We start from the raw sequence: 23,678 nt of genomic DNA on the forward strand, positions 1-23,678 counted from the left end.
AACCTGGAAATGTCCTTGAATTGATTTTGTTCTGGAAACATCCTGGAAATGTTTTTGAAAATGCGTTTCTGTCCTTGAAATTTACAGAAATACTGAATGTCAGGTTTTTCATAATTATAATGAAGATTTTAATTGATTGCTATTTTTGTTTGCTATTTTGATTTTGTGCTGAAAAAGAATTTGTCATGATTCTGCATGTGTGAGTGGTTGGTGGGCTTTCTTTCTTTCAACAGAGTAGTTGGCGGGAGAAACTACTGTCTTCTTCTTTTATCCTCTAGTCTGTCAACCCATTTTTGGATGCTATCTTCACTAGCACTATCCTCCAGAAACTGTGCTTTGTACCAGTGTCAATCCTCCTTAATCAGTCTATTCTCACAACAGTACACATTCTTCAGTAAAATTAAGGGGGCGCGGTGGCTCAGTAGTAGAGCGTTCACCTCCGGTGCTTGGGGTCCCAGCTAGCGCCGTGTGGACTTTGTGGTGGACAAACACCGTGCTCGTGGGTTTTATCGGTGTTCTCCCGTTTCCTCCCACTTTTTTCATTCCACAATTTCACTCATCTCTCATCATCACCGTCTCCTTTAGCCTAACCGGCATATATGTGGGACGTAAAATTTAAAGATTTCATTTCATTTCATTTTCTTATTCAGTAAAATTTCATATGATATTATGCCTGTAAATGAGGAAATCACACGACTCCATACTCAGTTGAAAAACTTGTAAAATTATTCCTTTTTTTCCTCTAATTATATCTGTCACACTGTCACGCAATGAAAATGCCATGTACAAAAAATGGATAGAAAGAATGAAAATACATGTGGTGGATGTTAGTGGATCGGTGGCTGAAAGGAGAGTTTAAGGAGAAAAAAAGAAAAAAGGAAGCACATTACGTTATACCTTCCTATGTAGAAGTCCTGGAAAATTGGTGATTTTTCCTTGTAACGTCCTGGAAATGTCCTGGAATTTTTTTTTGGGAGGGGGAAAGATAATGGAAACTCTGAGGCCGGACTTCAGAGCTCAGTTTCCTATTAGCTATTGTACTTTGATGAAGAGTATTAGTGCAGTTGTGTGTGTGTTTTTGAAGAATAATGTTCTCTTCTAGGTTATTCCTACAAACAATATATCAACGCTTATAAATTGCTTGCAGAAACATATTATTCCAGTTTACAGTAACTTGTTAAAGTCTACTTTATCTCATTACTTTAGCCTAGTTTAGTGCACTAAAGTTTATCAAAAGATAAGTTATCAGCCCAAGAGAGTTGTATGCTTTAGGACAAAAGTGCATTGACTCTCTTGTTAGGAAAGTAAGTTTGGAATTATTTCATGCTGTTTGGTGTTTGGACTTTGGATGTTTGGTGTTTGGATTTTGAGATATTTAAGAATAGAAGTAGTAGTAAGAAGACTATTGCAAAGAGAACATCTACAAATATTTGGATTGTTGGTCAAATATCCACATCAATAATGTTACAAAGTTACCATCTAAAAAGGAAGTTCTTAGTGTTTTCTTTCATTACTAAAGAATCAAACTTATATATAAGGGAGCTGCTAGTGATGGGATTAAGATTTGGGAAAAGGCTAATATTCCTTCAAAATTATATATATATATATATATATATATATATATATATATATATAAGTGGTTGATAAAATTGAAAATCTGTTCAAATAGTGGCAAAAGCTCAAAAAGAACAAAGAAAACAAAGTCAAGCACTCAGAAAGTTTCAAGAAAAAAGATGATTGGAATGTAATGGAACATTACAATTTAATGTAATGATATTTTTGATGGGAGTGTCCCAGAAATTTTTGCACCGACTGTACTTCCTATTTAGAAAATATTTCTTTCGATCCATATAAATTATTTATTTGTTCGTTATTTTATTCCAAATTAACATGGAGGACGGTAAAAATTGTTTAGGAATCATATTTTGGGGGATTCATATCTTTATTTATATATTAATTAATTATAAATCTTATATATGCATATTTTAAATGGACGATTACAAATCTCACGATGTCAGTGCTATTCGGAAATATAGTCCCACCATTGGATGGAAGTTTAGAATAATTAACCAATCTAAATTTTGGCACAATATTTTGGACTCTCCTCACCCCTCTTTTGGTACCAATGTTCATCTAAAGATCCGGTTCAATCCAGATTTTACCATTTTTTATTCGCTTTAAATACTCCACCGCCAAAAAAGCTTTACTTTGATTGGTGCAGTTACCCACGCTACATATTAAGGCGCGATCATCTTCACTCTACATCGTCGATCGAAAAAAAAAAGCTGTGTGTTTGTTCGGCTAGCAGATATGTAGGAATTTTGACAGTATAACCGAGTAAGACAGGTAAATTGTATATCCAGGTCAAAACTACTCTACCAGGAAGCACAGGAGCTAAAACTTTGACAATCTTAATAGTTAAACAGACTGAAATCTTAGTGAAATGTAACCGGATACATAGGACGCCATGCCGGATGTAAATATTTAGTGTGGACAGGTTCGACGTTACGTGCATTTAATTTGGTGTGCTAAACTCTTCATTTGTTTCGATTCAGAAATTTCAGAACAGTGATTATCCTTTTCACCCCTCCCAATATCTTATACAGCTAAGACTGTCCGAGTAGTAATTTATTAATATAGATAGTAAGTGATTTTCTTACTAATCCACATGGCGGTATTCTGAGTTTCGTAATCTTTATAACATGAGAATGATCGCTTAGGTTAACTTTAAGGGCTCCTGTTTTCATCCCGAATTGGGATAGCTTCCAGTAGGGATGGGTTAAATATTTAAATTATCTAGGTTTCCTTCCCTTTTAGGGAGGGGAACCTCAAAATTAATAGCTTTAGTATGTTCCCCTTGAACACGTTTTGACCAGTATCTGATAAAATATCATGAGTTAATCAGGACTAATTGGTTCAGTTTTCACCGCCCATTTCCTTCCCCTACATCAGCTAGAGCCGATTTGAACAAAAAATGGTAAACTCTGATGAGTTCTATGTGTGTTAAATGGATAATAAGATTAATGGTAGTGATGATTGGTGTGTATTGGCATGATGTGTCTTGTAGTTGAAGTAGTATGTGTATATTTGTAATGTAGTAGACATTTTCTAGTAGTAGTAATTGTGGTAGTTAAGTGATGAAAGAGTGCGTGAGATAATTAAATATGGACAGTGTAGTATTTACTATGCTATTTTTTTTTATTCCGTCATTAAATGAACTTATAGACAATATTTGAAAGTGAACGTAATATAGTACAATAATCCTGAGTACAAGGTCACATTTCGTGGTTTACAGTTCGAACAAATAGTTACTAGCGCCCTTGTGTCGAAATTCAGTACTATCAGTCGTGCATATTTTACCATCAAACCCAGTTAGTGATTTAGGTTTTACAAAATTGACCTTTATTTTCGATTTAAAACCGAGTAAACACGATTTCCGGCCCATATGAACTGATAGTTGGATAATGTGATCTGACACTTTAATATTCTGAAAACTACAACATTTTGTGTAATCTAGTAATGAAAACCTTTAAGTAAATAAACTATGCATAGATTCTTAACCGAAGTCAGCCAATGTGATGCTATTTCCGTTCTGAAATTGAGATATTGAATTCCAATTCTTTTCTTGTAGTTGCAGAATAATTTTCATTGTTGCTGTCAGAATGCTATCACATTCAGCAATATTATCGCACATATTTTATTTTTTGTGAATATTTCTATATAGAGATTTGTTTTAAAACAGCTGCGAAGTAAGATATAGGATGGTTTGTGTGGCAAAGAAGTCTTGGGTTCGAGTAATGTTTCTTGCGTGTTGGTCGGGACGCGATTTATAGATTTTTTTAAGTATTATGATGAAATGTGTATGTAGGCTGGGCGTAGATAGAGGAGACAGGGTGTTTTTTTTAAAATATAACGTCGTAGTAAATGGAAAAAGATGATGATATGAATATATGAATATTCATTTGAATATGAATATGAATATTGTAGTAAAAGTGAATAGACGATAGGACACCCGTATAGTGTATACATGGGCCCGGTATATTTTAGCCATATGTTGATATATATATATATATATATATATATATATATATATATATATATATATATATATATATATATATATATATATGAAACGTAAATGTGTGGTGAGAATCGTTTCGAGTTCTGACCTCCACGCCGAGACATCACTCGACAAGGTAGGCGAGTTATATATTAGCATGTATTATTACTTCGCAGTTGAGTATGCCATAATAGTAATATTTATTTATAACAATTTTGTCTGACAGCAGGGTAGGGATAGCATCATGTAATGGCTAACTAAATGTAATTGTTCATCGATTATGATACCAAATAGTTGGCGTTTTGGGCTGTTGTGAATTGTGTTTACAGTCGGTTATGAAAGAGAAGATCCTATGACTCTGAGATTTTTTTTTCATATTACGCTACCATAAAGTGTTTGTAGACTGAATAGGACAGACAGGGTTACAGAATCGAAACAGTTAGTTATTGAAATTTATTATACCGTACCCGGGCATCGACCCCTCCCCCTTGAATATTTTCGTTTGTTTTCTTAGTTCCCAAACTAGATAGTGATGGAAATTAATCGATGCCTCAGAATTTAGCGCATTCTGCGAAGGGGAGCTATCGGTGAAGTTTGGCAATAGAAATCACCGATCCAAAATTCAGTTTATTTAATAATTTCTTTTTTATTTTGGCAAATCGCTAATTAGGGATATCTTAGCTATTACTCTAGTTTCGTTACTATTCTGGAATCTTTTAGTTTCCGAGAGGTCGGATGATTTTTTTTCCTTTTGAAATTCTAAATTAGCGCCTTCTCTAACCTTCCGGTGGATTTCCGGGATCTGCAAGGGCGTTGTCCGGATACGGTGAGTGGTGGGATTTCCCTAAAACCTTTGTCTTTCCGAAAATCCCATCCCGGGCACAGACTCGTCTCGACTTTGCAGACATCTTTTTTTCGGCTATTTATTTGGTAAGCCGAACCCCTTTTGGCATAAAAGATAATATTTGGTTATATTATGTTGTATACGTAAATTCGACAACTTATCTTTCGTAGTTGTAGTGTTCTGTCTCCTCTCTCTTTACCTACACTTCTTCTACTTCTCCTCTAGAGTTTTTTTTAAATTTTTTAACCTTCCCCCGATTTTGAAAGTATAATATATCAATGAATTAATGTATAATATATTTTTTTTAAACCGAAACGACCAGCTGAGACATCTCAAGACACGATTCGTTTCATGAAATAGTTAAGGACTGGTTTTACATTATATTTGACCCATCGACGGGGTGAGTAACGATTCGGTACACTGTAATTTTCCACTTTCATTCCTTCACCATTGTCCGTCTGGGATTTTTTTTATCCAGTGGTCGCTTTCCATTTAGTTTATTTCCGTGAATGTTGTTGTAATATTGGGCCCAAAGTTAGATAAAAATTGTTTTGTTCATGTATTTAAGAATGTTCTGTGTTACGTGCCTGCCTCACAAGTTTTCTTTTTCTTTGATCTACTCTCCAATTGAATATGTGAAAATTTAAAATTAATAGACGCGCGGTATTAAGGAAAATAATATTTTATGATGATATGTCGGATGTTTTGTTTCTTGGTGTAATGTTGCTACCGTCTTCTTATACGAATTATTGTTGGGGTTAATGTAATTAAATGTGTGCCCTTGTATTGAATATATATAGATATAGAGACGTCGAAATGTAAATATGTATGAAATATAGAATATTAAAGTGAAATGTAAGATGTTAAATTTATAATATGGATATATGTAAGAGCACCGCATCTGCCCCATACGTTTATTGGTTGCCATGGGTTTTAAGTAATGTTTTCCGACGAATGGAATGATGTAGTCTAATTTTCGTTTTTAAGAATAACGCCGCGAACTTAAATAAATTTCGTTGTTCTGAATAAATATAACTAGTGATCAGTAATGTAAACAGTTTCAATGGCATGCATTTCAAAATAACGGCAGGTCTAAAACGTAATCTAATCCCTCGACCAATATTATCCTTTAGTGATCAACCAGAAAATTTTTTTTGAAAGTGTACCTAGAATCCCCCCTGTTTTCCAATGTGTATCCTATGACTTAACCAGTATTTTACCATGATATAAATCACCATAATACTCCCAACTAAAGTTCATTCAACGAAACTTCTGATCCTGATGTAAACATTGCAGAATTGTATTACTCCGCCAGTCATCGGATGATTGGCTATCGGTCAGCGCTTCTTTCGAGAAGCACGTGCTTGTACCCTGTCGATGTTTTACTTATTCCCCGCATGTGACCATATTGTTAACTGTGATTCGCGCTAAAGTTGGGTCAAAACCACTTTCAATGCATGCGTATTTTCTTTTATTGCATTAATTCAATTTAGTTCTTAGATAAAGTGTTGTTTCTGTTGTCTAATTCTAAGGAATTCTGGTAATGAGCCTTATAAGCAAGGACTATTTTCTTCAGCCGCATGGGTGTACTAAGGCTCTCTAACCAATAAAATCAAACAATCACCACGTGTATTTGTTTACATGAGGTACTGAACGTTCCTTGAATAAACTTTAGTGAAGATCTTCTCAAATATAAATACTATGAGTAAAAGTTATAAGTAAATCAAAAATAAAGTGTTATGATGAATCCAACTGATGAATGACTAACTAGTGACCTGGAGTTACTAAATAATGAATCCAAAAATGAACTGAACCGAGAGTAGAATTCTCCTCTGACCAAATAGAGTAGAAATCCCTGGATGGGTAGAACTTTCAATATGCGAATACAGCTTCAAACTGGTAGTTCGTATATACTGAACAAATGGTTTGTTATAAAGCAAAATATATGTGTATAAACATAAACTGAATTTAAATCGAGCGAAATGTGTTGGACACTACCTTTAAGTGCATTAATAGTGATCTCGAATGCTCGAGTTTGATATACGCTACAGGACGTATAAGGATACTTTTTTTTTATGTCTCGACGTGAGGTAGAGACTCATAAGTTCTAATACACCTAAAAGTTTTTTTTCTTTTTTTTCCTTTTGTCCATTTTTTTTAAAAGTGAAATAAGTGTCTTCTTTGCGTATGTCGCAAATCATAATTTGCTTTAGCATGCCTAAGATATAATATATGTAATTATTTTTTTTAGTTGTCAAGATGATTGAATATATATAAAATTTACTAAAATATAACTCTATGTATTCTATTAATATATAACCAAGAACTTGTGCTTTTAAGATTTTCTTTGTAATTATTTTTCCTTTTCACTATGAATGTAATAAACTATTTGTACCCTTGTAGCTAGTTGGTGTCCTTTAAACATACATACACTGTCCTGAGTGAGTGAGCGAGTGAATGCATGATAGATTTAATTTAAGTAATTTTAGTAATATCATTTGTCATATTAACATCTATAATATATGTGTCATGTTTTAATATATGTGTTAAGGTAAATAACCTAGGTCATGAAAGACCGCTACTAACAAATTTAAAGTCGGCTCTAGGAGTGAGACGAAAATAACAGGATGAGCCTAAATACGACATCTTTCTTCCAGGAAGTTGAAACTCTTAGTGAGACGATACATAAATTTTATATTGAGTTTATATGTTTATTTTTTTTCTTTTCTTAGCCAATTCATATGTGTGGTCGATCTCAGATCATGGAGTTCAGATATTGGATAGTTATCAATTATTGTTTGAGATTAAATTACAAAGAATTAAATTTCACTTTTCTCATTTCCAGGTCTAGGTCTGGGCAACCCCACGAACGTGGTGCCTGGAGCTAGGTCTGGGTGGTATGAGGGAACATGTGTCTATTCCAAATCACTTCAAAATTGATTCTCCACTAATAGTATTTGTAACGATTCACCGGATAATAACCATTCGAATTCATTACTATATCTCCTAAATCATCCAGTAATCCATTCTCCTTTAAAATCCTCAATCTTTCCTTTTCCTTCTCCTTTTCTTTTTCTTTTCTTATTTCTTTCTACTTCTTTCCCCTCCTTTCCCTTCTCACACTTTCTTTTCTTATTCCTAACAAAACTGAAAACTAATTAGGTCGTGACTGGGAGTAGTCGCTATCAGCACGGTCAATAAATTCGATTCGATAAGTTTCTTCGGAAGTCCGATTTGGGATAATTACTTCTAAAATGAACATATACAGAAACTAAGAATAATAATATAATTTATTCAAAATTTACTGTACTAGAAAATATTTATAGTTTCAATTAGTAGTAGATATTTCATTATCACTCCTTTTCTAAGTTCAGGCGACTCCTCCTTCAACCACGATGGTTAATTTTCTCGCCCTAATTCGTTGCTCAGAATTGGCTAACCGTGACAGGATCTGTTGCCCTGGAAACGGCGGTTTCTATGGCAACGGACTTCGTTTTTCAGAACTGGCGACACGTGACAAGGATTTTTTGTCATGGCAACGGTTGTTTCTATGACAACGGATCTCAGAAATGGTAAATAGTTTATTTTCGGTATTATAACGCGACTGATGAGTCAAGACAGTCACTATGGAGACAATTGTTTTCCCTGGTAGCAAATTTAAAATTATTTATTGAGCATTTATTGAGATCGAGCACACATAGAATTGGCCACAAGAATGCAATTAATAGAAAAGTCATTATGGAGTTAGACAATTATAGTCGTTCGGCTTTTCCGTTATTTTTGCTTCTCTCTGTAGAAAGGGGAAGAAATGGAAGGAACTACAAAATTTTCTAAATAAAACAAATAAAAAAAATGCTGGAAGCTGGTTCAAGGAGGGAAAAAATGGGAGCCCTTTAATATATGAATAGTATCTGTAGAACAAGTCTACTTTGTTAGTTTGTAAGTGTCATATTGCATGTGTATTTGTATTGTATATGTTGTATGTAAAAAACTATGGCAACCAATAAGAAAGTAATCGTCACACAAGACGAGGCTGAAGTGTCGTGTACACAATGTACACTAAATGATAAGGAGAAAAAGGCTCGCGTCCCTCGTAGATTAGTGAGGTGTCATGGGTGCGGGCTAAAGTGGATTCATTTTATCTGTATTAATTTAGATGACTCAGTTGAGAATGAAGAAAAGATCCGTACTGGGGAGATAATTAAATATTGTAAAGAATGTGAAGGGAAACTCTGCCAGTCTCGGGAAATAATGAATCCAACCCATTCTAAAGAAATTGAGCACCCAGACTCAGATGGAGAACGTGGGTATAGTACTCCGAAAGACCGAGGCCAAATATCTCCATTAGAGATATCTTACCTCGATGATGATGAAAAGAATAGGGATCACAATAGTGATTCTCAAACTAATTTGAATCGCGATCAGACAACAAACCCAAAGGATATTGCACCATCGGGCGGGTCTGATATGTCTGTTTTATTCCAGCAGTTCGCTGAACAAATGAAATCAATGACCCAAATGAATCAGAATCTAATACGAGAAATGAGTGAAAAAATAGAAAAAATCCATGAAAAATTTGATGCCTCAAACCGAGAAACAGAAGCTCGCTTTGAGGTATTAACACACAAAATGGACAATATATGTGTAGACTTTGCTTCCTCAATAAACAAATTGAGGGAACAAACGACTACAGACATCGATCGGGTTAGATGCGAGGCTCAACAAACAGCAGAGCAACTCCAACAGGAAACTGAGGGTAGATTTAATAAAGTAGATTCAGAGTTAGAGAAGGTAAACACCAAATTTCAAGAAGTAGATCAGAAACTAGAATTACAGCAGGCTGAAATCAATGATTTGAAGTCTACTTTGTCTCGCTTATCATTGCAAACTAAAATGGAAGTGACAAATCAAAAAATTACTGCAATTCAGGATGAAATAGATAATATGCAAGAGAAAATAGGGAGGCCGAGTCGGGAGAAGTTAGATGTATCCTACCCTTTCCCCGGTAACGATTCTCCGAGTACATTACCCGGGAGAAAAATCACATTTAGTACTGAGAATGAAAATCAAGTGTCAGCTGATGCATGGGGTACTGCAATGCACTATCCCCCGCATCAGTCAAGGTTAAAACCTTGGCTAGAAAGCCATAACATGCCTGCTCAGACAAGTGTTGTGACAACTACTGTTACTAGTGTTAATGCGCCCTCTTTGCTGGGAGGTATACCGTCATATAGTGTGTTGCCGGGAAGAGGGGAAGGGTGCCGTGATGAGTCGTTGCTCACAAACGTGGTTGGTCCGAAGATGGAACCCCACATAGTCGACTCGACTAACAGAGTCCCCTTTAGTTACATAGGTACATATAGCACTGCTACAACGTCATCAGTGGCGAATCCGGTGACTACTCCGTTTTGCCAAGATAATGCTTTCATTCCTTTAAATTACTCTCCTGCTGACAGTAGCATGAGTTCCAAAGTTTCCCTCCGGGATATTGAACATTTTCCCACTTTCGATGGGAACATTGCGAACTGGTTACCTCGTGTTTTCCTGCGACCTAAAAGGTGAACTAACAATTTCCAGAATCTTAAGCTTTTCAACTGTACCGAGGACAAAAAACGGGAACTTCTATCTCAATACCCAAAGTGAATGTTAACACTGTTCTTATTTAAGTGAATGTTTGAGTGTATGAATGAGTAGTTAGTTCATTATTATTAATACATGTTAATACTCTCTAACCAAAAATTTTGTTATCCTAACAAAATTTTTTTAAATGACACCGGGGAATTGTAATGGAACATTACAATTTAATGTAATGATATTTTTGATGGGAGTGTCCCAGAAATTTTTGCACCGACTGTACTTCCTATTTAGAAAATATTTCTTTCGATCCATATAAATTATTTATTTGTTCGTTATTTTATTCCAAATTAACATGGAGGACGGTAAAAATTGTTTAGGAATCATATTTTGGGGGATTCATATCTTTATTTATATATTAATTAATTATAAATCTTATATATGCATATTTTAAATGGACGATTACAAATCTCACGATGTCAGTGCTATTCGGAAATATAGTCCCACCATTGGATGGAAGTTTAGAATAATTAACCAATCTAAATTTTGGCACAATATTTTGGACTCTCCTCACCCCTCTTTTGGTACCAATGTTCATCTAAAGATCCGGTTCAATCCAGATTTTACCATTTTTTATTCGCTTTAAATACTCCACCGCCAAAAAAGCTTTACTTTGATTGGTGCAGTTACCCACGCTACATATTAAGGCGCGATCATCTTCACTCTACATCGTCGATCGAAAAAAAAAAGCTGTGTGTTTGTTCGGCTAGCAGATATGTAGGAATTTTGACAGTATAACCGAGTAAGACAGGTAAATTGTATATCCAGGTCAAAACTACTCTACCAGGAAGCACAGGAGCTAAAACTTTGACAATCTTAATAGTTAAACAGACTGAAATCTTAGTGAAATGTAACCGGATACATAGGACGCCATGCCGGATGTAAATATTTAGTGTGGACAGGTTCGACGTTACGTGCATTTAATTTGGTGTGCTAAACTCTTCATTTGTTTCGATTCAGAAATTTCAGAACAGTGATTATCCTTTTCACCCCTCCCAATATCTTATACAGCTAAGACCTGTCCGAGTAGTAATTTATTAATATAGATAGTAAGTGATTTTCTTACTAATCCACATGGCGGTATTCTGAGTTTCGTAATCTTTATAACATGAGAATGATCGCTTAGGTTAACTTTAAGGGCTCCTGTTTTCATCCCGAATTGGGATAGCTTCCAGTAGGGATGGGTTAAATATTTAAATTATCTAGGTTTCCTTCCCTTTTAGGGAGGGGAACCTCAAAATTAATAGCTTTAGTATGTTCCCCTTGAACACGTTTTGACCAGTATCTGATAAAATATCATGAGTTAATCAGGACTAATTGGTTCAGTTTTCACCGCCCATTTCCTTCCCCTACATCAGCTAGAGCCGATTTGAACAAAAAATGGTAAACTCTGATGAGTTCTATGTGTGTTAAATGGATAATAAGATTAATGGTAGTGATGATTGGTGTGTATTGGCATGATGTGTCTTGTAGTTGAAGTAGTATGTGTATATTTGTAATGTAGTAGACATTTTCTAGTAGTAGTAATTGTGGTAGTTAAGTGATGAAAGAGTGCGTGAGATAATTAAATATGGACAGTGTAGTATTTACTATGCTATTTTTTTTTATTCCGTCATTAAATGAACTTATAAACAATATTTGAAAGTGAACGTAATATAGTACAATAATCCTGAGTACAAGGTCACATTTCGTGGTTTAAAGTTCGAACAAATAGTTACTAGCGCCCTTGTGTCGAAATTCAGTACTATCAGTCGTGCATATTTTACCATCAAACCCAGTTAGTGATTTAGGTTTTACAAAATTGACCTTTATTTTCGATTTAAAACCGAGTAAACACGATTTCCGGCCCATATGAACTGATAGTTGGATAATGTGATCTGACACTTTAATATTCTGAAAACTACAACATTTTGTGTAATTTAGTAATGAAAATATTTAAGTAAATAAACTATGCATAGATTCTTAACCGAAGTCAGCCAATGTGATGCTATTTCCGTTCTGAAATTGAGATATTGAATTCCAATTCCTTTCTTGTAGCTGCAGAATAATATTCATTGTTGCTGTCAGAATGCTATCACATTCAGCAATATTATCGCACATATTTTATTTTTTGTGAATATTTCTATATAGAGATTTGTTTTAAAACAGCTGCGAAGTAAGATATAGGATGGTTTGTGTGGCAAAGAAGTCTTGGGTTCGAGTAATGTTTCTTGCGTGTTGGTCGGGACGCGATTTATAGATTTTTTTTAAGTATTATGATGAAATGTGTATGTAGGCTGGGCGTAGATAGAGGAGACAGGGTGTTTTTTAAAATATAACGTCGTAGTAAATGGAAAAAGATGATGATATGAATATATGAATATTCATTTGAATATGAATATGAATATTGTAGTAAAAGTGAATAGACGATAGGACACCCGTATAGTGTATACATGGGCCCGGTATATTTTAGCCATATGTTGATATATATATATATATATATATATATATATATATATATATATATATATATATATATATATATATGAAACGTAAATGTGTGGTGAGAATCGTTTCGAGTTCTGACCTCCACGCCGAGACATCACTCGACAAGGTAGGCGAGTTATATATTAGCATGTATTATTACTTCGCAGTTGAGAATGCCATAATAGTAGTATTTATTTATAACAATTTTGTCTGACAGCAGGGTAGGGATAGCATCATGTAATGGCTAACTAAATGTAATTGTTCATCGATTATGATACCAAATAGTTGGCGTTTTGGGCTGTTGTGAATTGTGTTTACAGTCGGTTATGAAAGAGAAGATCCTATGACTCTGAGATTTTTTTTTCATATTACACTACCATAAAGTGTTTGTAGACTGAATAGGACAGACAGGGTTACAGAATCGAAACAGTTAGTTATTGAAATTTATTATACCGTACCCGGGCATCGACCCCTCCCCCTTGAATATTTTCGTTTGTTTTCTTAGTTCCCAAACTAGATAGTGATGGAAATTAATCGATGCCTCAGAATTTAGCGCATTCTGCCAAGGGGAGCTATCGGTGAAGTTTGGCAACAGAAATCACCGATCCAAAATTCAGTTTATTTAATAATTTCTTTTTTATTTTGGCAAATCTCTAATTAGGGATATCTTAGCTATTACTCTAGTTTCGTTACTATTCTGGAATCTTTTAGTTTCCGAGAGGTCGGATGATTTTTTTTCCTTTTGAAATTCTAAATTAGCGCCTTCTCTAACCTTCCGGTGGATTTCCGGGATCTGCAAGGGCGTTGACCGGATACGGTGAGTGGTGGGATTTCCCTAAAGCCTTTGTCTTTCCGAAAATCCCATCCCGGGCACAGACTCGTCTCGACTTTGCAGACATCTTTTTTTCGGCTATTTATTTGGTAAGCCGAACCCCTTTTGGCATAAAAGATAATATTTGGTTATATTATGTTGTATACGTAAATTCGACAACTTATCTTTCGTAGTTGTAGTGTTCTGTCTCCTCTCTCTTTACATACAGTTCTTCTACTTCTCCTCTAGAGTTTTTTTTTTAATTTTTTAACCTTCCCCCCGATTTTGAAAGTATAATATATCAATGAATTAATGTATAATATATTTTTTTTTAAACCGAAACGACCAGCTGACATCTCAAGACACGATTCGTTTGATGAAATAGTTAGGGACTGGGTTTACATTATATTTGACCCATCGACGGGGTGAATAACGATTCGGTACACTGTAATTTTCCACTTTCATTCCTTCACCATTGTCCGTCTGGGATTTTTTTTATCCAGTGGTCGCTTTCCATTTAGTTTATTTCCGTGAATGTTGTTGTAATATTGGGCCCAAAGTTAAGATAAAAATTGTTTTGTTCATGTATTTAAGAATGTTCTGTGTTACGTGCCTGCCGAACAAGTTTTCTTTTTCTTTGATCTACTCTCCAATTGAATATGTGAAAATTTAAAATTAATAGACGCGCGGTATTAAGGAAAATAATATTTTATGATGATATGTCGGAAGTTTTGTTTCTTGGTGTAATGTTGCAACCGTCTTCTTATACGAATTATTGTTGGGGTTAATGTAATTAAATGTGTGCGCGTGTATTGAATATATATATATATATAGATATAGAGACGTCGAAATGTAAATATGTATGAAATATAGAATATTAAAGTGAAATGTAAGATGTTAAATTTATAATATGGATATATGTAAGAGCACCGTATCTGCCCCATACGTTTATTGGTTGCCATGGGTTTTAAGTAATGTTTTCCGACGAATGGAATGATGTAGTCTAATTTTCTTTTTTAAGAATACCGCCGCGAACTTAAATAAATTTCGTTGTTCTGAATAAATGTAACTAGTGATTAGTAATGTAAACAGTTTCAATGGCATGCATTTCAAAATAACGGCAGGTCTAAAACGTAATCTAATCCCTCGACAAATATTATCCTTTAGTGATCAACCAGAATTTTTTTTTTTGAAAGTGTACCTAGAATCCCCCTGTTTTCCGATGTGTATCCTATGACTTAACCAGTGTTTTACCATGATATAAATCACCATAATCCTCCCAACTAGTGAAGATCTTCTCAAATATAAATACTATGAGTAAAAGTTATAAGTAAATCACAAATAAAGTGTTATGAAGCGTCCAACTGATGAATGACTAACTAGTGACCTGGAGTTACTAAATAATGAATCCAAAAATGGACTGAACCGAGTGTAGAATTCTCCTCTGACCAAATAGAGTAGAAATCCCTAGATGGGTAGAACTTTCAATATGCGAATACAGCTACAAACTGGTAGTTCGTATATACTGAACAAATGGTTTGTTATAAAGCAAAATATATGTGTATAAACATAAACTGAAATTAAATCGAGCGAAATGTGTTGGACACTACCTTTAGTGCATTAATAGTGATCTCGAATGCTCGAGTTTGATATACGCTACAGGACGTATAAGGATACTTTTTTTTTATGTCTCGACGTGAGGTAGAGACCCATAAGTTCTAATACACCTAAAAGTTTTTTTTTCTTTTCTTTCCTCTTTGTCCATTTTTTTAAAAGTGAAATAAGTGTCTTCTTTGCGTATGTCGCAAATCATAATTTGTTTTAGCATGCCTAAGATATATGTAATTATTTTTTTTTATTTGTCAAGATGATTGAATATATATAAAATTTACTAAAATATAACTCTATGTATTCTATTAATATATAACCAAGAACTTGTGCTTTTAAGATTTTCTTTGTAATTATTTTTCCTTTTCACTATGAATGTAATAAACTATTTGTACCCTTGTAGCTAGTTGGTTTCCTTTAAACATACATACACTGTCCTGAGTGAGTGAGCGAGTGAATGCATGATAGATTTAATTTAAGTAATTTTAGTAATATCATTTGTCATATTAACATCTATAATATATGTGTCATGTTTTAATATATGTGTTAAGGTAAATAACCTAGGTCATGAAAGACCGCTACTAACAAATTTAAAGTCGGCTCTAGGAGTGAGACGAAAATAACAGGATGAGCCTAAATACGACATCTTTCTTCCAGGAAGTTGAAACTCTTAGTGAGACGATACATAAATTTTATATTGAGTTTATATGTTTATTTTTTTTCTTTTCTTAGCCAATTCATATGTGTGGTCGATCTCAGATCATGGAGTTCAGATATTGGATAGTTATCAGTTATTGTTTGAGATTAAATTACAAAGAATTAAATTTCACTTTTCTCATTTCCAGGTCTAGGTCTGGGCAACTCCACGAACGTGGTGCCTGGAGCTAGGTCTGGGTGGTATGAGGGAACATGTGTCTATTCCAAATCACTTCAAAATTGATTCTCCACTAATAGTATTTGTAACGATTTACCGGATAATAACCACTCGAATTCATTACTATATCTCCTAAATCATCCAGTAATCCATTCTCCTTTAAAATCCTCAATCTTTCCTTTTCCTTCTCCTTTTCTTTTTCTTTTCTTATTTCTTTCTACTTCTTTCCCCTCCTTTCCCTTCTCACACTTTCTTTTCTTATTCCTAACAAAACTGAAAGCTAATTATTTCGTGACTGGGAGTAGTCGCTATCAGCACGGTCAATAAATTCGATTCGATAAGTTTCTTCGGAAGTCCGATTTGGGATAATTACTTCTAAAATGAACATATACAGAAACTAAGAATAATAATATAATTTATTCAAAATTTACTGTACTAGAAAATATTTATAGTTTGAATTAGTACGTAGTAGATATTTCATTATCACTCCTTTGCTAAGTTCAGGCGACTCCTCCTTCAACCACGATGGTTAATTTTCACGCCCTAATTCGTTTTCAGGAAGATGGCTCTGAAAGACCTTTTTGATATTGCCCACACTAATGCTCTCAATATGATGAAAATGGAAGAAAGGTTTTCTGATCGCTCAGAGACAAAAAGACGACCCTATAAAATGGGAAATGTTGATATGAAATTTGTAAAGAAAGAAGCAAATTTAAGAGGGAGAAAAGCACGTTTGGAGAAAATTACAGATTGTGAAGAAGAAAATAAAAATTTACTTTTTGAACGAACATCAATTCCTCCAGATGCATGTGAACAAAACAGTTTTACTGAAAGTGAAAGTGGTTCGATACATGAAGAAGTGGTTTCATCTTGTGATCCACCTCCAAAGAAATGAGGTAGAAAAAATATTTTACACAGTAACGTAGCTGTAAGCCTTGATGCAGCAAAGTTAAGTGACAGAAAAGCAGCTGTTGCAGCAGCTGTTGAAGCAGCCAGAAAAACTTAGGTCTCCAAACGCTTATAACAAATAAACCAAGAGCTTAGTGGGAATGACCATCACATGAACATATACATACTTCGAAAATATTAACATAGCTAAAGAAACAATGCTCTATGAAAATAAGACACAAAATGATTTCAAAAAATAATAATCTGGGGGACCTTAGATACCCACTTGGCCGTGGGAGGGTTAAATTAATGATCCATAGGATTATAGCGTTAACTGGTAAACCTTGAACAGATGAAGAAAATGCAATGTGGAAAATCTTTCTTGATCCTCGAATATTTCAATTCTAGATTTTCCTCGAGAATTGGGAAAGTTTTCAGTGAAGATTTCAACGCTATCTCGTGGATATACTATGCTAAACTGACCTGCTCGCTGATCTAGTGGCTAGCGCGCCCTTTGGTCCACGTGGTCACAGGTTCTATTTCTGGTGGGGAAGCATTAAAATTCAAACGCATTACGTTGGTTGGGATTCTACCTTAAACTGTAGGTCCATGTCTCGTAGCTCGGTGCTAAAGAGGAACACTGAACCTCAATAAATAAAGAAACAAATCGTTCTAAATTAAGCGGCCTTTACCTTGTATGTTAAGACGTGTTCGGAGATCTAGTTCCAGAACCAATAAACTGAAGTGAAGATGCTTTGATTCTGCTGTAAAATATGGTTATTTATTTGTTATAGAATCCACGAACATATTAAACGATTTCAGGAGAGAGTTCAGGATATTTGAAATAAAACAACGTGCAAAAGCCAATATTTTACGGATAAAATGCAATTCGAATGTGTTTTCGTAAGATGTGCTTATTATTATTATTATTATTATTATTATTATTATTATTATTATTATTATTATTATTATTATTAGATAAGTATCTTATTAGCTTTATATATAGATCTTATAGATTACTTTGATCATAAATAAGGTCTCACATTTACTAATTACGCACATAAGAAGAAATGATTAAAATAAGTAATTCGTGAATTATTTGCCCAGGTTAGGGAACATTCTCGAGAAAGTCTTATCATTGTATTTATTTATTTATTTATTTTTCAACGTAACTGAACAACATGTTAGGTAGAACTTAGAAAATTCTATGAAATATATCAATAAGTAGATTTCTAATATTTAAGGTATTGAACCAATGCGTTTTAGGGATATTAAAGACTAATCCTTAACTAAAAGTCACTCAACTTTATGTAATGTATATAATGAAGTGAGTATCGGAAATAGTAGCACAAAGAGCGTCCCATTATTGTGAGTAAGGAAAGGTCTTACTTCTTACATTATGCACATACTTTAATGCGCAAATGGCACAGAATTGCATTGGAAAACGAACTTTTGTCTCAATTGTTTGCAGCTTCTTACGAATGCCGGCCATTATGCGTTGGAGACAGCTTTTTTTTTTTTTTTTTCTTTCTTCACAGTAGAGCGTCTGTCATAACTTTTCGGGTAACGTTGCCTCCTAACTATTGGCATACACTGAATCACGATAATATGCCCGTATCCTCTCAACTGGATGATCTTGCGACACATTATCTGGATTGGCATGCTTTAGCACAACCAGTATATTGTTAGCCACTCGCAAATTCAATTTTTGTGTCATAATGGCAAGATGAAAGATCCGGTCAAAATATGATTTTATTGTGGTGATCATGTTCGTTAACAAATACGTGTAGCTTTGGTAGGCAATTTAGAATATACACTTCTGTGTTCACAGCTGCTTCTTTCCGCGTTTCGACGAGAAATCTGAAGTTACCTTTCGTGATATCGTGCCCATGCTAAGACATTTGGCTCAAATTTCGATTTCAGGATACATTTTATATTCAAGGATGTAGTTGATTTGTCAGCTTTGTAGAATCTCTGGTTTGTTACATCATTAGTGTTTGCAAACGAAAAGTACTTTCCGTTGTCCATAAGAATGACAAACACTGCTGCAATGCACGACATTGAGAATTTCTTGTAGTTGTTTGGCTATATATTGGAGTTTCACATTGCATCGGTATCTTTTTAGGCCAAGTTTCTTCAACGTGCCTCCGTCACCCCAAAATTGGAACCCATATTACTACCACTAATTCTAATCTGATTTTCTGCTTCTTTCTTTAAATCGTGAAGCTTCCTATAGTCTGAAAGTAGGGGTCTTCTTAGTTTATTCATATTTTCAGGAGCAAGGTTCCTTTTTCATACCTTGCAAATACGATTGCATATTGTTGACTGACTGATAACTGATAAACGATGTTATATCTGCGTTTTACTATGGACACCTAACATTGTGTAGACATGTTGTCATAAACTTGTATGCTCAGCAACTTTCATTCTCACACACCACACAGAACATGATGCACATAGTGTACAACTAGACACACAAGTCAACACCTCTACTACCTGCACTGCGTTGTCCAGCTACTGTGACTCATCGCTCTGACCATTTGTAGTTTGTGCCACTACTTTTGACACACACCTTATATAATAGTGGAGAGGGAGAAGCAATAAAAGCTCCTTAAAATAGCAGCTGGTTCAACCGGAGAGCGTAAAAACAACAGGTATCCTTATTCCATTAAATCGATCTCCCTGGGAATTTCTAGACCACCTGTCACTTCCCCTGACCATGCGTTTGCTCCCAGGAGGTCATTAAAAGTTAGAGAGCTCAGCAGGATTTTCATTTACCAATATTTTTAGTTAAATATCTACTACTTTAGCATATTTATCCTATTAGCATAGTTCATATGTCATTCTTTTCAGAATAAAACAAACTTTCATATGGAGCCAAACCTGCGAGTATATAACGTACAGGAAAAGGGAAATTTGAGATAATTTGAAAACTTTTCCTCTACAAACATCCTTTTTGGGAATTTTCGGGGCCCCAGTACCGGCCCTAGTTGCATGTATCCGGTTACAATACACTTTGAAATATACTTCTGTCCCTCCGTCAACTTTTATGACAACTCACATTGTAACACATTAAATATTTACAAGGGAAAATAGTATTTTCCAACCTTGTTGATACAGGAAAAAAGTAGAGCTGAAATAATGTTTTTAACCAGAACACTATTCATCCATGCATCATTATTTATATATCATTTTTTCAGATGTTTTCTTGCATATATGCGTGACGGACACGAAAGGGAAATTTGAGATAATTCGAAAATTTTCCCTAAAAATCCTTTTCGGGAGGTTTCGTGCCTCTGGGACAGTACTGGCTACACGTACCCGGACACAGTGTACTTTGAAATATACTTGTGTCCCTTCGGAACGTATGTGTTAAGTCATATTGCAATATCTTCAATAGTTTTGACGGAAAAATATTTCCCAATTCTTCTCCGTATGAAATTCTGGATCTTCCAGTAGGATTGCAATAGTGATACTTTTTAGTAGTAACACTTTTTTCTCGTAACTATTCAGTATATTGTAATATGACTTGGCACATGATTTATGAAATAACAGGAGAATGTTTCAAGGTACATTCTTTCTGGGCTGGGACAGGCCGAAGGGGTGCAAAACTTCCTGAAAAGAAAATTTCAGAGGAAAATTTTCCGAAATATCTCAAATTTCCTTTTTCTGTATGTCATGCATACATATGCAAGGTACTATCTAAACGTTTGATTTATTCTAAAATGAATGATGTATAGATCACGATACTCGGATGAATAGTGCTGTGGTTATAAGTGTTTATTTCAGCTCGTGTGAGAAAAAGTTGCAGATCTCAGACAAATATGTGGTGTCAGATATATGTCATATCCCCGCTCTTTCAGCGAACAATAGAAACCTGTCTTAGCTATGTTTGTAAAGTAAAAGAAAGGAAGAAAAATAGTTCTAATAAAAAATGAACTTCTAAAAGGGGGTAATAAGGAGCTTACTTATACCCATGCCACAACGTATGTTACATACCGTGTCAAAGGGGTAATTTTCACTTGTCAACACCGTCTAGGAAACCTATCATATCTGAAAAAAGATCACTCTTACAAAATGATTATCAGGAAAATTTCAAGAGCAGTAATTATATCCTAATTGGGAACTATGTTTTCATTAGCTTGATGTAGTATGAAATATACAGGATGATTCCTATAACTCAACGCAAAAATATGTAACATTTCTGTCGATAGACAATCTGAAAAACAGTTATTCTTAATGTCAACTTTGAAATTGAATTAAAAGTACGAGTAAAGAAACACATTAGAGATTAAAAAGCGGAAAATCCGGTGTCAGATTTATCAAAACACGGCACAGGAAAGAAGGTTCAAAAATTTTATTTGGATCTAGAAATGAAGTAGATAGACTAGTTTTTGAAAATGTATTTATTCATTAGGAAAAATAAAGTAACCTAGATAAGGAATGGTTTAGTGACGAATGAGAGGCAGTAGTTCAAAATTTTCACAGCTTTGGCATGGCAATAAAAATAACAAGTTGAATTGGCAACCTTTCAACAAGAAACAAAAAAGGTGCCCAAACTAACTTCGCCACAGATAACTTCGCTTCACTTCATTTGGAGAACGCTGACACACTGGACAACGTGTTTTTTGTACAACACAGCTTTTCTCTTGGGAAGTCCGGTCCTTTTTATTCCTTGATGTTTCTATTCTTTTTCTTCCTATTTTTAACCTCCCTGACCAAGACTCCAGGGGAGAGTCGAAAGCTTGGAACTATAAAAATTCAGGATTATAGAATCTAAGTAAAATGATAGTTGACAGTAATTGGTTAGATGGAAATAGGGCAGGTAAAGTGTGAGGCAGTTCAGAAAGTTTTATTCGAATCCAAATTGTAAAACAATTATGAGTTAGTATTAGGAATAATTACTGTTTGGATGGCTTTTGGCTAAAGAATGTGAATACTTTATACTAAAATGATTCAAATATGTTAAAATAATCTTGATTTCCTCTCATAAAAATCCAAATCTGGAAAGAGGATTTTCAATCGCTGCACAATATGTAACAAATAAATAAATAAATAAATAAAAGGAAATAGTAACATTCGGACCTATCTATGATTCAGTCTTCGGTTAGTCTTGAGAAACTATGCATTAGAAAATTCAGGATTCATTTTGAACGAAATGGTTGTAATCGTTTTGCAGAATCAACGAATCAGCGACAAGAGGAAGAGGAAAAGAAACAGAAAGAAACTGAAAATAGAAAATAAAGATTATTCAGAATGAGCTTCAAACTAACAGGCTTGAAATAATGAAAGACGTGCGCAATATTGATGAGGAAATAAAGGATTTTAAAAATTAAATTAATTACATAATACTATTGAATTTTTTCTTCAAGATATCTCATTATTATACCGCAGCCAGTTCTGTACATACATTTACCCTTTTCCAATGAGTTATTCACTATGACTTTTAATTTCACATGTGACAAATCTTTCATCATTTAACAGATTTCAGAAAAGATGTTTCTTTTTTTGCTATTTGCAGGAATTTTTATTATGTAAATGTTTTGTAATTTTATAATAAAATACATTGTATTTGTTTTTATATCATTCATTTTCCTAGTTGACTAGAGAAAAATATGTTACTTGTGTACCACCACTGTATGTTTTATTGGTTAATTATATATCAGAGAAAATTTTAAGAAAATGTTCTGGAAAACCACGAATGGTCAGGGAACTCTTTCTCATAATTTTTGTGTCCACCTTGTTAACGTTGCTATGAAGTTTCGTCAGAAATTAAATTCCTCTTCAGTATATTGTTCAAGCAATATATATTTATTTATCTTTTTCAGTATTTCTGTTCTTTCTCTTTTTATTTAAGAAATACTCTGAAAAATATTTGAGTTGCACAGAAGAAAACAGCTTGGAAATGTTTTTACCCCTTCTCACTAGATGGCAGATAGTGACGAAAGATTCCAGAACTAACAATCTCTCTAGAACACTATCATTTGTACCTCAGCTAATTATAAAAACGAGAATAGTGAAAGATGTGGCAAGTTATGAAGTGGAATGGAGTATACCAGAAAACTTTCCAGTAGCAATAAAGAAATTTGTGAGTGTTGAACCCCAGTGTTTGTTCGAGAAAGTATACCCAGAAGTTGTTAACGAATACCAGAGCAAGCGCAAGAAGGAAAAAAAGCAAAGTAGTAAGTAAATAGTAAATAATGTATTTGTAGATATACTATAATAGTGGCATTCTTGCTTTCTTACAACTGAGGGTCACGAAGTGACTCCGCTGAGATTCGAACGAGACAATTTTGTTTGCATTTGATATGTTATAACTAGACGAATCCTAAAGTTATAGGTGTCACCGGGCGGGACATCTTGAGTTACAACAAATTTTCTGAAAGCTACAAAAAATTACCAGGCAGAATAGTTTGAACCGAGCCACTTGTTCGGAAACGGTTAGGAAAATGGAAAACTAGGCGAACACGTATCCATCATTTTAAAAGGCACA

At 34.3% G+C, this 23,678-nt stretch overlaps 1 protein-coding gene across 1 annotated transcript in view; it reads left to right on the forward strand.

The window, feature by feature from the left end:
* Positions 1-23,375, forward strand: part of LOC145692445 (flap endonuclease GEN-like) — a 56,149-nt gene extending 32,774 nt beyond the window's left edge. The window contains exon 6 of the mRNA XM_081767752.1: positions 23,043-23,375. Coding sequence (XP_081623878.1) covers positions 23,043-23,375 — 333 coding nt within the window. The remainder of the gene's footprint in view (positions 1-23,042) is intronic.
* The last annotated feature ends 303 nt before the right edge of the window (positions 23,376-23,678 follow it).

The sequence above is a fragment of the Thermobia domestica genome, chromosome 8, assembly GCF_964235325.1.
Source record: "Thermobia domestica chromosome 8, izTheDome1.hap1.1, whole genome shotgun sequence".
Classification (NCBI taxonomy): domain Eukaryota; kingdom Metazoa; phylum Arthropoda; class Insecta; order Zygentoma; family Lepismatidae; genus Thermobia; species Thermobia domestica.